Source organism: Schistocerca cancellata, chromosome 8 (genome assembly GCF_023864275.1).
Source record: "Schistocerca cancellata isolate TAMUIC-IGC-003103 chromosome 8, iqSchCanc2.1, whole genome shotgun sequence".
Taxonomy (NCBI): domain Eukaryota; kingdom Metazoa; phylum Arthropoda; class Insecta; order Orthoptera; family Acrididae; genus Schistocerca; species Schistocerca cancellata.
The window spans coordinates 318,004,152-318,020,873 of record NC_064633.1 but is presented as its reverse complement, the minus strand read 5'-3'; the positions used below and the strand labels follow the sequence as shown (position 1 = coordinate 318,020,873).

The 16,722-nt window shown below is 41.3% G+C and overlaps 1 protein-coding gene and 1 non-coding gene across 2 annotated transcripts in view; both read left to right on the top strand.

Annotated features, from left to right (window-relative positions):
- Nucleotides 1-2,610: 2,610 nt before the first annotated feature.
- The window catches only part of LOC126095064 (uncharacterized), a 38,032-nt gene continuing 23,920 nt past the window's right edge, over nt 2,611-16,722 (top strand). Inside the window, exons 1-2 of the mRNA XM_049909748.1 lie at nt 2,611-2,731; nt 15,068-15,237. Coding sequence (XP_049765705.1) covers nt 2,680-2,731; nt 15,068-15,237 — 222 coding nt within the window. The 5' untranslated portion in view covers nt 2,611-2,679. The remainder of the gene's footprint in view (nt 2,732-15,067; nt 15,238-16,722) is intronic.
- Nucleotides 10,706-10,780, top strand: Trnat-ugu (transfer RNA threonine (anticodon UGU)). Its single transcript has one exon. It is a non-coding gene; the product is annotated as a tRNA-Thr (tRNA).

Genomic DNA, 16,722 nt, shown 5'->3' with positions numbered 1-16,722 from the left:
AATCGATTTGCTATTATACCAAACAATTAATCTGCTATTATACCAAACAATTAAAACAGAATCCCGTGTTTACAATGAGAATGAAAATTAGAGAAGTAATTACCAGAGAAAGAGAGAATGATAAATAAGTTACGTAGAAGCGTTAGGAGGAGGACCCTTTATTAACTCTACACATGACCAGAAATCTTTCTAGTTGTTCCATTAACAAGATATTTCCATGAAACGAACCTTCCCCGTAAAAGGAGAATTTCAAATATGTACGGGAATCATTCAATATGTTACAGCTTCCTATGTGCCGCTCCCACAGGAACCACGAATAGCAGATGAAACTTATTACAATGCAATTAAGCAGTCATCCTTTCCGCACCGCATACGAGAAACTATGCTTGAAGTTTACAGAATGAAATTTTCACTTTGCTGCGGAATATGCAATGATACGAAACTTCCTGAGGGATTAAAACTGTGTGCCGGACTGAGACTCGAACTCGGGACCTTTACTTTCGCAGGCTGCTCTACCAACTTTTTTTTTTTAAATCTCATTTTGTTCGTTATTGGTCGATGCATTTGTTCGGCGAGGACGTACCGTGACAACCGTCCAAGTTCGTCGTTGACCTAGTAACTCGTTTTTTTTGTTACATGGGGCTGCTAACACTGACAGAACACGCTGAGCTACCGTGCCAGCTACCTAAGCACGGCTCACGATCCGTCCTCAGCTTTACTTCCACCAGTACCTCGTCTCCTACTTTCCAAACTTCACAGAAGCTCTCCTGAAAAAATTGCAGAACCTTCACTCCTGGAAGAAAGGATATTGCGGACACATGGCTTGTCACAGACTGGAGATGTTTTCCGAATGAAGTTTTCTCTCTGCGGCGGAGTGTACGCTGATATGAAACTTCCTGGCTGATAAAAATTGTGTGCTGGACCGAGACGCGAACTCGAGACCTTTGCCTTTCGCGGCTGAAGTTTGTTGGAAGTCGCTGAGTGCCGTCATTATGAAACACTCGTTGAATATAGTCTGTATAATCTGAGCTCGATTTTAAGAAAAAGCAAGTTTTTCACGTTTCTTAATGTTCATAATTTGTAGCTCACGAAATATGTGCTGTACAATGATATAATTTTGCAGATACATTCAATGATTTGTGTGTATAACGTCTGCAAAGTGTTTTGTGAATCAAGTTCGTAGTAAGGAGATTAAAAATTAAAACGTCTTGCTTGAAGTTTTAGTGCACACTATTTTAACCAGGAACTAGTTTTTCGTGCCTATAAATGTCTATGACCTCTTATCCACTGAACTGTGTATCATAGATTGACATAATTTTGCAGATTCGTTCAGTGGTGTATGTGGATACTGTGTTGAGAATGGTATCGATAGTAAAGAAGTAATAAAGTAAAACAACGTATCTGACGCTGCAGCTTTACTACGTGAACAGCGAAAATGCAGTAAGCGATAAACTTTATTCCTTTCATAATTTTGTGTACATGTTCGTGTGCGTGTGTGCGTGAAGGTGGAGGGAGGGAGTGCAGTGAGCGAGAAAGAGCTTCATTAAGGATGGAAAGTGTGTGTAAAGATTATTGGAAGTCGCTAAGTGTTCTCATTCTCAAATGATGGATGAATAAAGTCCGGGTATTTTCGCGCCATCTATTAAGCTGCCTCAAAAGAGACGCATAGTTTCTAGGTATAATACTAGGGGTTCTAACTTTTAAAATAATATTATACCTCTTAATGAGTAGAGTATAATAGCATTTTAAATTGTTAAATTCGGTCAATAATGACATGAAATATAGAATATCAAATTTTTGTTGCCCCTGAAAGCTGCAAGATAGGCAGCCTTCTACTGAAGTATATTTCCGGAATAGTCGCTTAGCAATCTCTACAAGGAAACAATTGTCGGAAATCAATATAATAGGCCGTATGAGTTTTGTAATGCGTAACGTGTGTGAGGTCCGTCTTTCGTAACAAAGAACTACCTACCACATGCCGAACTTGCCTATATGTGTTGTTTTATGAGACTGCAGAATGTAGTACTACGAAAGCCGAACGGATGTATAGAGGATAGTAACGTGATAGGCAACATATTAACAGCAAGAAATTGACCACTGTGGATAGATTCCAACAGAAAATGAGGTCCTTATACTAACTCAGATGACCAAAGTACTTCTAACAGTTTTTGTAGAGATGGTATCGGGTCTTGCCGGATAAGATTCATCAATAAGCTCCCGTCAACTTCTTCGTGAAATATCAAACAATATCGTATCGATAGCAATGGTGGAGCAGAAATCATCTTCAAGTAATTCGTCCTGATTATATTGAAACTACGTACGTATACATTCCTAGCTATTGGTTCCTCATCTCAGAGTAAAAAGCCTACGACCATTCACCCTCTGTATATTTCTGATTGTAATTTCGGGAGACCCTGTATAAACTTTATTACCATTAGCGCTTCGAACTGTGGCTGAACACCTCCGCTTACATTCGGTATCGATTATCGTGGCCGTATCGATAACCTTCGCCATTTTTGTGACAGGACGTACATAATCTCTGCCACGGCGTACTTAACGCTATCGCAGGTACTTTGCACTGTTAGCTGTGTTATCGGAAGATGCTGCTTATGCCGAGCTGAGTACCTCGTACATGTCACTTGGCAGCACGGGTTGTCATACCTGGGCACAAACGCTGAAATGATTAGAAGCAGGTCTGTGGTTGTGGTCGTGCTAGTGGCTGTATCTTGTGGTGAGTTTCTGCAGCAGATCCCTTCTAATTTCTCTTGTTGTATTAGCAAGCTCGCTTATCTCTAGAATTTATTGATCAGATTTTCTATTTTGAATTCTCTATCGGTCCTGCGGTGTTTTTCCTTGACCTTGGCGTGTCTAACCATGATTGTGAAAAATGCCTTGTCCTATTGCGTTTCGTATTTGTTAGTAGGCTGGATATGTTCAACAAGGCGGGAAAGTACAAGTGCCTTCCTCTTACAACAGAAGCACACATTACGAAGTATGATGGATCGAACCAGCTGTTTAGATGACTCTTTTTCCTTCTGTAGTTTTACCGTTGTAACAGGGTCCGCTTCGTCGGATCTCGGAATGCGATCTCACAATTTACGATGTTTGCTTTTATACTGTATTTGATTATAATTTCTCTACGTAAGTTAATTCGTGTCACAATCAGCAACACAATGACTACGAAGTTGTTGCGTTTTCGGTGTAGTACATAGTCTCGACCAGTTTTTGGCAGGCTTAAGGAAAAAAAAACCGAAAGAGAATGTAAATTGTGTGGATTCTATAGATTTCAACAATAGTGATATCTTTGTGTATGACGCTCAGCCATCTCCACTTAGGACGCCACGTGGTCCTCTGCCATTAGTTTTTGTTCAGATGGGACACAGTTTTAACTTCAGTCATTGGTTACACAACGGGAACAGGTCCATACCATAGAGCCCGACCTTGTCTTGTTTTCTCTGTTTCTAGCTTTCGACCAAGTCGTTGAATGATCACCCGCTAATTCTCACTAGCACTACATTTATGTGGAAATGGTGCTGGATTTTGTGAGATAAAAATACATAAATAATGTAGGCTTCAAACATTATGTTAAAGAGAGTAATTCCATGGTATGGAAATGTTTCTCACTGGCTATTGATATTCATACTTCTTGTTAATAACTGGTAATTACTACGTAACTGCCGGCCGCGGTGGTCTCGCGGTTCTAGGCGCGCAGTCCGGAACCGTGCGACTGCTACGGTCGCAGGTTCGAATCCTCCCTCGGGCATGGATGTGTGTGATGTCCTTAGGTTAGTTAGGTTTAAGTAGTTCTAAGTTCTAGGGGACTGATGACCACAGCTGTTAAGTCCCATAGTGCTCAGAGCCAGCTGTAAAACGCTCACATACGTAAGCCCATCTTTTAGTATTTATTTACTAACAGCCGCTCACACAGACGTCATTAAAGAATCTACCGTCCGCAGCTCGTGGTCGTGCGGTAGCGTTCTCGCTTCCCACGCCCGGGTTCCCGGGTTCGATTCCCGGCGGGGTCAGGGATTTTCTCTGCCTCGTGATGACTGGGTGTTGTGTGATGTCCTTAGGTTAGTTAGGTTTAAGTAGTTCTAAGTTCTAGGGGACTGATGACCATAGATGTTAAGTCTCATAGTGCTCAGAGCCATTTGAACCAAAGAATCTACCGTGATTCGAGTAAGGGAACAGCTTATCAATCGTGATAGCAAATAGTAATCCCTGGGAATCCGAAATTAGTTTGATTAAGAAGAGGAAGGGAATATCTACAACGAACTGATTTCGTGGGCAGGGGGAGGAACAGCAGAGATGCTGCCAGCACGCTTACCTTTGCTCGAACCTAGGGCGGAACAATGTGTTGGCGAAAGGAGGGGGCAGGATCCCAAGTGGTCAGTTCATCACCGCACTTGATGATGCCAAACATCGTTGCTTGGCGTGTTACTGTGCCCGTTTGACACTGACGGCCATTCACACGTGAACTGTTTCATAATGTAAATAATTATTGATGGGTTTGAAAAGTTTATTACATCAAAAAATTCTGCAATTCTTTCACATCTTTACTAAAAGCGGATTTTCGACTGGCCAGCTGCCTTTCTTTTATGTAATAGTTTTTCTTAATGCTTCCATCTTGTTATCAAACTCATGGTACATCCACAAAAGAGATTGTACTCTGGTCGCCCTTTACGCATGTGCAAGCAGCACTTTGTATTACTCGACACCGATGGTACTAAGACATCGCTAAGACTAGATAACAGTAGTATCTTCATATGAAGACATTGTTGAACAGTAGGAAAATAACTTCACGGATCGCTGCTTTAGTGGTTTTGGTCCATTCGCTTTCGCATTTTTCTTTTTTGGTCACTTTAATTTTCTTATGATCCCAGATGCAGGACTTCTGTCGTAACTTTCAGCTGCGTTTTCTCGAACTGCTCGTTTGGTAAATATGTCAGCTAATTCACTATCAGGAGTTCCTGCAAGGTATTTTGTCCAACCGTAGCTGTGGTGTCACGTCTTCTGACAAAATTCCTTAATTTTCTTCCTGATTTTTTTGTATCATGTATTTATGATGGCTGGGGACCTGCGTAATTCGACTATATGTCCGTATTACAGCTGCGATTTAAAATTTATTTTTCGTGATTCATTTACTTTCTCTAGAGCTCGGAGATGGCTAGTTCTGCTGTTGATTAATAGTGCAATTGTTCTGTAATCTGTATTTTAATTGCTAGGCAGATGCGCGCTTAATAATTACTGCCATTCCTGGCCTGTTCGATTCTCTGAATAACCCCCGTCAGTATTTACACTGTTGGATATTCCTTAAGTCTGCACCGTTCTTTTGGAATTATCGAAATTAGAGCTGCATATGCCACCGCTGATAGGACAAGTCGTTTATATATGATCTTCCTCAGTGAGCCATACTAATTTAAATAATGTGTACACTAGTTTCGTGAATTTTCCAGTTACGTACAGTATATATTTCCTAAACGAAAATAAAAAAAATTACCTCAGTATTTTAAATGATCAACTCATTCCAAAGTATTACAGTTTCAACTATGCGAATTGTCGTTCTGTCTTTCTGCCTTCTTCTCATTACTAGCGTAAATTTCGAGTTTTGAGCATTAAATCGAATTTAATTTTTTTGAACCCAAGCTGCGATTTCTTCTGCTTCTACATTGCATTACACCTCAGTAATCCTGACAGTGTTTGCTTTGAAAACCACCACCAAATCACCCGCAGATGCTGTCGTCTTGGTGTGAGTTGCGTAGTCCAACCTCAATTGATAATTGTACTGGATATTCCAAAACCCTTGACCACATGAACCCGTGGGCACTCATTTGTGACCTTCTTTACCGTTTTGATGTTGTCGAATGTCAACATTGCTGTTCTGTCACTGGAGTAGGTCATAGGTAGGTTATAAATGTAACTAGAATACTGAAATTATTATAGCACAATTAGGATGCACAGCAACCAAGCTGCATCAAAAGTTACTATACTTGCGATATGCTCTCCGTTATGAATTCATAACAAGCTAACAATGAACTGAATTTCTGTGGAGTAAATCCGTATTCATTGTAACGAAGGACATCTTTAGTGAAGATGTGATGCATAATTCTGTTAACTAATAGTTTTTCCACTACATTTTCCTCTGCATACAGTAGCATGATAGAACAGAACCTTTATATTTACACTTGTTTACTTCACCAGGTTTAACAGTAGGTGCTATTTTGTTTCTTTGTCATGATCTCGGGAAGCAAGTGATCTTTACGCAACTCTTGCATGAAACTGTAATTTAGTTGGGTTCAACGCTGTGCACTCGACGAAGTAACTCACCAGTGAAACTGCTTACCACAGGAGTGTTTTTTTATTTCTTTTATTTCTATTTTTTATTTTTTTTATCAGTCAAGTTCGTTATTATCTCCTCTATTTCTGTCCGTGTCCAGATATGGATTATCTTTGCAATAATAACATACCACACCATCAAACAAAATGTACACAATGAGATAATTTCCTTCGTGTGAGATCTGAATTGTAATTGGTAAATGGATCTCGAATATGTATTGGGTAGTACCAACAAATGTTCAAATGTGTGTGAAATCTTATGGGACTTAACTGCTACGGTCATCAGTCCCTAATTTTACACACTACTTAACCTAAATTATCCTAAGGACAAACACACACACAACCATGCCCGGAGGAGGACTCTAACCTCCGCCGGGACCGCCGGGACTGCAGCGCCCTAGACCGCTCGGCTAATCCCGCGCGGCTGGGCAGTACCACTAAATGATTTTATATGAGAGTATCTCTGCAACTTAGAGCGTCTTGGAATATCTAAAACATGTCCTAGCATACGTTTACACTTAGAAATTTTATTGCCTATTGCATTATTACTAATAAATGGAAATATATGTGAAAACATGACTCGTCTATTAGTAATTTTTAAAAGATCTTAAAAGACGTTATTATCTCTTTTATTTGCGAATTACCTTCTTCCACTAATCGATCTACATTTTATACAGTTCTTTTAAATTAAGAAACCGGAAATTTCGTGTTGAGATTGTGTGTGAATGTGCCGAAAATAATTTATTTCCAAGACATATAAATCTAGATTTATTATTTATGAATTAGCAGCGGAACGTAAAAACTGGGATTTAGATTAATTAGCAAGAAGCAGAATATCTTATTTATGATCTGGATAAACTATACACAAATGGGAAATATCAAAAAGTCAATAGTTTTCCTTACTTGGTAACTACCTTACGAAAGGAGAACAAAACAAATTTCCACATTAATAAAAGAAGTAGTGTAGGAAACAGGATCACTGGGATGCTCAATTCAGTCTTATGGAGTAGGAATGTGATGAACACAAAAAATAAGCTCTGTGTCGAGCAGAGACCTGGACAACTAATACAGAGACATACAGACAAGCTGAGAGTATTAGATAGGGATTTTTGATAAGACCAGTAAGAATTTCAAGGAAAGATCACGTACGGAATACGAAGTTATAAAGCTATTGGAAGTGAAAGAAGGAATATGTGATGGATCCAAGAAAATTAGAGTATTAGGGGTATGTAAGGTGAATGGATGTGACAATACCATAACTGATGCTCGGGGTGGAAGCTGAGTGAGGAAGAAGGAGAAGAAGAAGAAGAAGAAGAGGAGGGGGAGGAGGAGGACTATAAATGGCTCCCTGGCTTCAAAATGTACAGATGACAATGAAAAGATGTGGTGCAGAAGAAGAGGATATACAGGATTTAAGTACCTTGAGGAATATCTTGAAGAGACACTGTTGAGTATTTGTATAATTGTAGTAAGTTCCAAGTGTATTGCTATGTTGGAGAGAAACCTCAGCAGTGAAAAGAATCTCAGCAAAATTTGAAATTGCTTTTCTTCAATCTAAGACAAGTTGTAGTGTCAGAACTGCCTTGCACGTTCACACATATCTTTGGTGTCCAAACTGATCTTCTGTGATTAGGCTTCTGTCAGTGTTTCCACTCTCCTGCAAATATTTCGCGTCAGTATTTTTCAAGCATGTCACCACCTGCCTTCTTTGGAATTGGAATTATTACAACCTGCGTGAAATCTGATGATACTCTTCTCGTAAATCTTGCATACCAAGTTGAATAGTTTTGTCAACGCTGGATCTCCTAATGAATCTCAATAATTATAAGGAAAATATCACCTGCTCCAAGGGCATGGTTGGACTTAGTTCTTCCAGTGGTCATTCAAATGCCTCTCACTGTATGACATCTCCCATGACATTTTCATCAACTTCCTGTATTCCTTCTGTAGTACTGATTCACAAACCTGTAAATCCTTCTAAGCATGTGTGTCAATTTGTACCTCTTTACCTACATTATTCCGTGATTTATTCAGTTTTCAAATTTATACTGACTTTTTGATCACCCGGTATATAAATAGACCTCCACACATATTCTAGCAATCAATTGTAAACAATGAAGAAATAAATGAGATCGTCCATGGATCAGCTAAACCAACAAAAATATGTGATGATCTAACACAGAGAGAGAACTAGTGTAACTAGCGTAACTATGGTAGCTATAATACTCTATCCAATCACCGGCCGCTGTGGCCGAGCGGTTCTAGGAGCTTCAGTCCGGAATCACGCTGCCGCTACGGTCGCAGGTTAGAATCCTGCCTCGGGCATGGATGTGTGTGATGTCCTTAGGTTAGTTATGTTTAGGTAGTTCTAAGTTCTAGGGGACTGATGACCTCAGATGTTAAGTCCCATAGTGCTTAGAGCCATTTTTTTCTATCCAATCACATTAATGTGACCACCAGTCAAAAGCTTGTTTAGCCATCTTTTGCTGCGCGGACTGCTGCTAGATGTGCAAGAAGACAGACAGTGATGTGGAGTCATGCCGACTCCATTGCAGTGGCCAGCTTCGCTAGTTTTCTTAGTTGAGGATCCATTGAGCAAACAGACCGATCGAGATGGCCCCACAGACCCTCGACTGGGTTTAAATACAGTTGGTTTGCCGGCTAGGACGAACCACATACGTACACAGCAAGCTGTATATCATGTTATATTGTCCTGCTGGTAGATGGCATCGTATCAAGGATAAATAAACTGTATCGAGGGTAGGACGTGGTCCCAAACGATAGATTCATACTTGATCCGTTGTACCTTCCAGAATGACAAGATCACCCAGGCAATGCCACGAAAACATTCCCCGAAGCCATAACGCTCCATCCTCCGGCCTCGAATTTTCTGACTATTGTTGAAGGGTGTTCGATTTCGGACGTTTCACGCCGCACTCGCCAACGATATTTGTCCGATAGAGCATAAAACGTGATTCGTCTGGAAAGACCAATTGTTGCCACTCAGTGGACGTACAGTTGTGGAACTGGCGTGCTAATTCCAGCCTTTGTCACCGTTTAACAGCAGTCGACACGGATGCATGAACCAGGCGTCTGTTCCGGAATCCCATACGCAGCAATGTTCGCTCGTCGGTCTTTAAGGGGACAGTGTTGGTAACCCACTGGTTCACCTGAGCGCTCAGCAATTGATCAACAGTTGCACGTCTGTTCGCCCGTATACATACCCGTAGCAGTCATTCACCCCTGTCATCTACAGCCTGTGCACAGTTGCCTCGGCTCTGGTTTTGGTTAGTGCCATTTACCGCCCCCCCTTCCCTCAAGGCGGCATACGAACAGTTCAACAGTTTACAAACTTATCCGTTTCGGAAACGCTTCTACATCTACATCTAAATGTACATCTACGTATACACTCCGCAAGCCACCGTACGGTGCGCAGCGGAGGGTACCCTGTACCACAACTAGTCGTTTCCTTTCCTCTTCTCCCACGCCCGGGTTCCCGGGTTCGATTCCCAGCGGGGTCAGGGATTTTCTCTGCCTCGTGATGGCTGGGTGTTGTGTGCTGTCCTTAGGTTAGTTAGGTTTAAGTAGTTCTAAGTTCTAGGGGACTTATGACCACAGCAGTTGAGTCCCATAGTGCTCAGAGCCATTTGAATCATTTTTTTTTCCTCTTCCACTCGCAGACAGAACGCGGGGAAAACGACAACCTGTATGTCCCCTATGAGGGCTGATTTCTCGTATCTTATCTTTGTGGTCCCTACGCGAAATGTATGTTCGGGGCAGTAGGATCATTCTGCAGTCAGCTTCAAATGCCGGTTCTCTAAACTTTATCAGTAGTTTTAACTATATATGACGGTAGTATCTGTTCCCGAAAGAACAGTTACCGTCAATGACCATGCAGCTTTGCTAGAAATGAAATGATAATTAATTGGACACCCTAGCTGCAAGCAGGCATGTAAGCAGGCATGTAAGCAGGAGATCCCGGGTTCGAGTCCCGGTCGGGGCACACATTTTCAACATGTCCCCAATGAAGTATATCAACGCCTGCTTGCAGCTAGGGTGTCCAATTAATTATCATTTCATTTCTAGCAAAGCTGCATGGTCATTGACGGTAACTGTTCTTTCGGGAACAGATACTACCGTCATATATAGTTAAAAATATGGGTTCCCGGCCTTTGACCTTCTTGTGCGAACGCACACGCTATGCCCGAACTCGTACGGGACTTGGTAGATTAATGTGCCGCGAGTAATGAGTATGATGGGCAAACATCTATTAGGCGCACTACGAATGTAGCTTTGTGGACATGTTGGGAATGTGGATCTCACGGGGAGCGTGCAAGGGATAAGTCCCTGCAGACGCACTACCCTCTGTGCCCGCGGTGGCTCAGATGGATAGAGCGTCTGCCATGTAAGCAGGAGATCCCGGGTTCGAGTCCCGGTCGGGGCACACATTTTCAACATGTCCCCAATGAAGTATATCAACGCCTGTTTGCAGCTAGGGTGTCCAATTAATTATCATTTCATTTATCAGTCGTGTTCTTCGAAATGAATGTCTTCTTCCCTCCACGGATTCCTACTTGAGCTCCCGAAGCATATCCATAACAGTTCCATGCTGATCGAGCCTACCGGTGACAAATCTATCAACTCGCCTCTGAATTACTTCGATGTCTTCTTTCAATCCGACCTAGTGCGGATCCGAACACTCGAGCAGTACTCAAGAAGAGATCGCAACCGTGTCAAATGCTTTTCGGAAATATAGAAATATGGAATCTGGCTGTTGCCCTCATCCGTAGTTCGCAGTATATCACGTGAGAAAAGAGCAAGCTGGGTTTCGCTCGAGTGACGCTTTCTAAAGCCGTGCTGATTCGTGGACATGAGCATTTCAGTCTCTAAAAAATTTACTATATTGGAACTCACAATGTGCTTGAAAATTCTACAGCAAATCGATGCTAAGGATATTGCTCTGTAATTCTGGGTGTCCGTTCTTTTACTCTTCTTATATACAGGAGCCACCTGCGCTTGTTTCCAGTCGCTTGGTACTTCGAGCTGGTCGAGACAGTTCGCGATAAATGCAAACCAAGTAACGAGGCAATGGTCGAGATATTCGCGATAAATGCAAACTAAGTATTGAGGTAATAACGTAGAGTACTCTTTGTAAAACCGAATTGTACGTGCGGACCTGGCGACTTACTTGATTCCCTCTGTTTCAGTTATTGCTCTACGCCAGGGATTCTTATTACAATGTCATCCACACGAGACCCTGTCCGATGGTCAAACGACGGTACGTTTGTACGATTCGCCTGCGTGAACGATTTTTTAAACATGGAACTTAAAACTTCGACCTTCCTTTTGCTACCTTCTACTGCCAAATCACACTCTTCATCGAGTGACTGGATGGAAACTTAGACCCGCTTAGATATTTTACACAGGGACAGAATTTTTTCGGGTTCTCCGCCAGATTTGTAGCCAACGTATGGCGGTGGTAGCTATTGTATGCTATGCGCATAGATATTTTCACAGATGCACGAATCTCTACTAATCTTTGCCTGCCGTCATTTGCGAGTTCTCTTTTGAACCGATAGTGCAGCACCCTTTGCTCCTTCAGCATTTTCCGAATTTCGTTATTAAGCCACGGTGGGTCTTTTCCGTCCTTAACCCACTTACTACGCATATGCTTGTTCAGAGCACGAATTACGATCTGTAAACTTTGCCCATAATTCGTCTATGGCCATCATTCTGAGAATGATTGCAGTTCATTGTGAAAGTGAGATGCTAACAATTTATTACCTGCTCTTTCTAGCAGAAACAGTTTCCTAGCCGTCTTGACTGATTTATTAACTTTCGTAACCATAGTAGCTATGATGACACGGATCACTAATTCCCATCTCTATACTGACGCCATCGATAATGTCCGGCCTGTTTCTAGCTTCAAGGCCCAAGATACTTCCATTGCGTGTGGTCTGTCGAACTAGAAGCTCAAGACAGTTTTCGGAAAACATGTTCAAAAGTACTTCACAAGATTGTATGTCTGTACCCCTTCAATGAATCCATACACGTCCCAGTCTATGCTCAGTAGGTTAATGACCACCTACTAGAATTGCATAGCCTGGGTACTTATGCACAACCAACCATAGACTTCTACCCTTGGCCCGAAAGCCAATGATGACGCCCTTTTGGATGTCGCATAAATCACTACATTTTCGCATTACGAAAACGACTACTCTGTTTTCCCGATCTCCCCGACATGCTTTATATACCTTCAACTGCTAGTGCTGCCACCCGCCGTCTGTGAGTGGTTATTGTACGCTGACATCGAGAATAAGCTGTGATCACATTAATGTGACTGGACCGTGTAGAAAAGATGTGAGTTCACGATAACAGTTATGCACTCAGACTAGAGGTCCGTTTTGCTAGTATTCGTTGAAAAGGGAAAGCAACAGGACACAAAAAGCCATTTAAGACAACTTCAGCAGAGGTTTTTCTACGGGTACGTGTTTACTCGGCTGCAAGGCGAATATCGGTATTAGTTAATTTTCCTTGTAGAGGCTGTCTACGTATTCCTTCCGCCCTTTAGCGTTCCCTTTTTGCTTAGTATTCGCTCACCATCGGAGTTCCTATTATTCATACAGCTGCTTCTCTCATTAACTGCAATTTAATGCCAGCAAATCCTACCAATAATCTTCAAGGCGCCTGGACCTTGAAATGGCATGGTTTCGTAACACGCAAGTTACATGGAAAGCACCAAATACGAAATGCCTGTAACCTCCAATGTGTCGTTTGCTGTCGCTGCCAAAAACGACGTGTTGTCGAGAGATCCTCAGTATGTCGGTGCTTTGTAAACGCATGTTAAAACACAAAAACTACCACATAATGGCTTCATGTGCAAACGACTTAATATGATTTGACATCTCCTGAGATCTACTTGTGGCCTAGAATGCAGTCTTGGATCTTATTGACCACGTTACACGCCACGAATAAAACACCTGGTGTGATTGATTCTGCTTTTTACGCTTGGTAATTCTCCGCAACGTGATGTTCCACGTTATGACATCAGAAAACTACCAGCTACATGAGCACGGTCGCTTTCACGTTTCGGCTTTAGAGTGCGTTGGCTCTGTCACGGCCGCGAGTGGGACTTCGGGCAACGCTACGGAAGCTTCGAGAACGAGACAGAATGAAAGTTTCAGACTTCGCTACATATAGCAATACGTGCCCCGGTTCAAACGAAACGAGAAGCCATCGACATTTTTTGGGTTTTGTGTAAAAATATCCACAGAATACAACTTTTCTTGCTCCCAAAATTTTGCTGATCCTTTTTCTTTCCTTCCTTTCTCCTTATGGTATAATGGCAGCGTTTCCGAATTTTTTGTTTATGAAAGTAGATTTGTTATAAAGGATTTTGATAATTTTAGTTGTCCTTACTAATTTAGCTCTTTTGGCCTAAGCATCTTGTATTGTTTCACGTATACATCTAAATTTTGTAGTCTTTTTGTATTCTCACATAATCAGTTTACACATATAGTATTTCGGTGCCTCTTTCTCACCTGTTACATATTTTTTTTTATGAAACTGTCTTTTGCAGGATATTTATTTACATTGTTGCATCTTCTACAGATTCAGCTAAGGTGGCAAGATCGTCTGCAAAAGCCAAACAATCAGTCCTCAGATTTTTGTTAAATTAAAAATAATTGAAACATTCTCATACATAAATGAATAGTTAAATTCATCCTGAATTCAGCCCCAGTTATATGTAATATTTTTATAAGAAAAACACCGGTAAGTAGAGGAAATTGTTTAGAAGAATATTTCACTCATTGGCAGATGACGTGAAGCCATGTGGTGTCACTGGCGAAAAGCATAGCGTGCGATCCAAAACCGCTAAACAACAGGAAACGACGCTAAGGTAGCACCTCAACACAGAAATGGGACGGTCTCAGACGGCAAGTGTGGTAATGTAAGAGTGAGTAGTGGAGGAATACATTGACGCGCTGTAGAGATGTTGAGATAATACTGAGGGAATAAGATCGACGTGAAAATTGAAGAGGAAATAATATAAAAAGTTTTATTTTAACACACTGGTGAAAATAGGAAATTAAGCAGTCTTTAGGTGCTCTATGATAGTGCTTGTAAAACTAATTGGAAATAGCAGGTAATAACTTAATAATTTACCTACGAATCAACATCAAGAAAAGGTTGACGCGTTCAAGAGTAGCTCACCATCGTTTTGAAGTTAACACAAAGCAGACTGTACGCATGTGTAGCAGAATGTTTCTTCAAATTAGAAGATATATGAGAATAACGTTTCAGTATAAAAGACTCGGAAATTTCAGTGGCCAAAATTAAAGTCTGCAGTTCGTAAATTCTCTCAATAACATTTTATTTCAATCAGACTACTTCATATTAACAGTATAAAAATCCGTTGCGCAAATAAACATTTAGAAACTAACACTAGTGAAAAACACGGGCAGTGACGTTATGTTTGTTTCGTCTTCTCGCATCAGGATTTTAACAGACAGAATCAGTGCGAACAGTTGTAACGTTTTCCTTTCCGTGCCAGTATTAGACATGTTTGACACTACAGAGTAGTTCTGTCGTGGATTTGTGATTAAATTACATCCGCAATTCTCGCGTAGTTATGAATTACGTTCTGTTGGTTTCAGGTCCAAGATGTGCTGTTTTGCAACGACTTTTGGGAGGGGAAATATATTTTTGATACTTATACTTCCCTTTTTAGTGGGCGCATCGTGGCTTCCGTGGGCGTCCGAGCTACAGCGAAGCAGCCTGGAGCTGCAGAAGGCGCCCAACAACGACTTCAACATTCTGCACTTCAACGCGACCACCATCTGTCTGCGGCTGTCCGCCTCCATCTCCATCCTGGTGCAGTACAAGACAGAACGCGTTCGGGTACGCACATGCTCTAGACCACTCTGAATGTAACAAAACTCCAACGCTTGCACAGCGATCTACTCCTGGATGCGACTTCCTGCGTAACATGGTTGCTACCATCAGAACAATAGTAAAAAAATGGCTCTGAGCACTATGGGACTTAACTTCTAAGGTCATCATCCCCTAGAACTTAGAACTGCTTAAACCCAACTAACCTAAGGACATCACACACATCCATGCCCGAGGCAGGATTCCAACCTGCGACCGTAGCGGTCGCGCCGTTCCAGACTGTAGCGCCTAGAACCACTCGACCACCACGGCCGGCGAACAATAGTATCCTCAACGCTATACAACATTACCAATCCAACACAACATATAGCCCACTTCCATGGCGAAGACAGTTCATTCCATTTTTATATAGTTTTCGATAGCCACATGCATCGTATTCTTATGAGAGTACTCGGAGTTTCATCTGTTGTGATATTCCTCTCTAAGTCTTTTATCAAATGGAGATTTTTTACTTACTACTTCACATGTATGTATCAGCCTTCTGAGCTATTTGTCAAAATCATCGTATGTTCAACTACATTTTCAGTTGTGTCCCTTTTGCTGAAACGCAAACCTCCTGTACTGTGGTTCTTACAGACCCCAGGTTGTTATGTATCTTCTTCTTCTTTCGCCTTTGTCCTCAATCTGCGCAGGGTCGGCATGGTTATTAACGGTTTTGACAAGGGTTATTTAAGGAGTGGCCAGATGCCTTTCCTGTCGCCACATCCTTACCTCCCATTTCATAATTTCAACTCTTGATTAATGCTTTGTAAAGACACTGCTTACCTTATGTTATTTAATACTGCAAAACTGTGTGAAGTGTTTAACATTGAAATTCTTCCAAATTCCTTCCGTGCATTCATATGATCTTTGCCTCGAATCGATGGGTACTGCACTTCATATTCGTACTAATATTCACATGTTTCTGATACATGCTCTATAAACTTAAACAGTTTAACTATAAGTGAACTTATATATCCTTGGAGGAGAGGGCATGTAAAACGTTCCTCTACTGTTGTGATTTGGGTAAGTGTTGAGATAAGGAAGGTATCTATCTTGCAGCCTCGCCATTAAACATTCTGTTACTTTAACTCCATTAACATTTACTTAATCTCTTATTTAATTTAGTGTCCCAAATATCGCGATCAAAATTTGAATGTCCCTCATAAGTGCAATGGACTATTTTATTTCACTTAAATCGTTCAACAAAGCGGTCAGAGTATCACAACTAACTTTGCTGATAAGTTGAACTTTTCTTTTGTTAATACATTAAGGATTTGATGGGACTGTAATGTCTAGTACTGTGATTTGGGTTACTTTTTAACATTCCATACAAATCATTTATACATAAGAATTTTGTTGGTCTGATTTGGATATATAGATTGAAACTATACTCTTGAACGTACGCCATCGGAAAGGTCTCCGCTTCACATAAAAATTAACGTTAGCGATGTA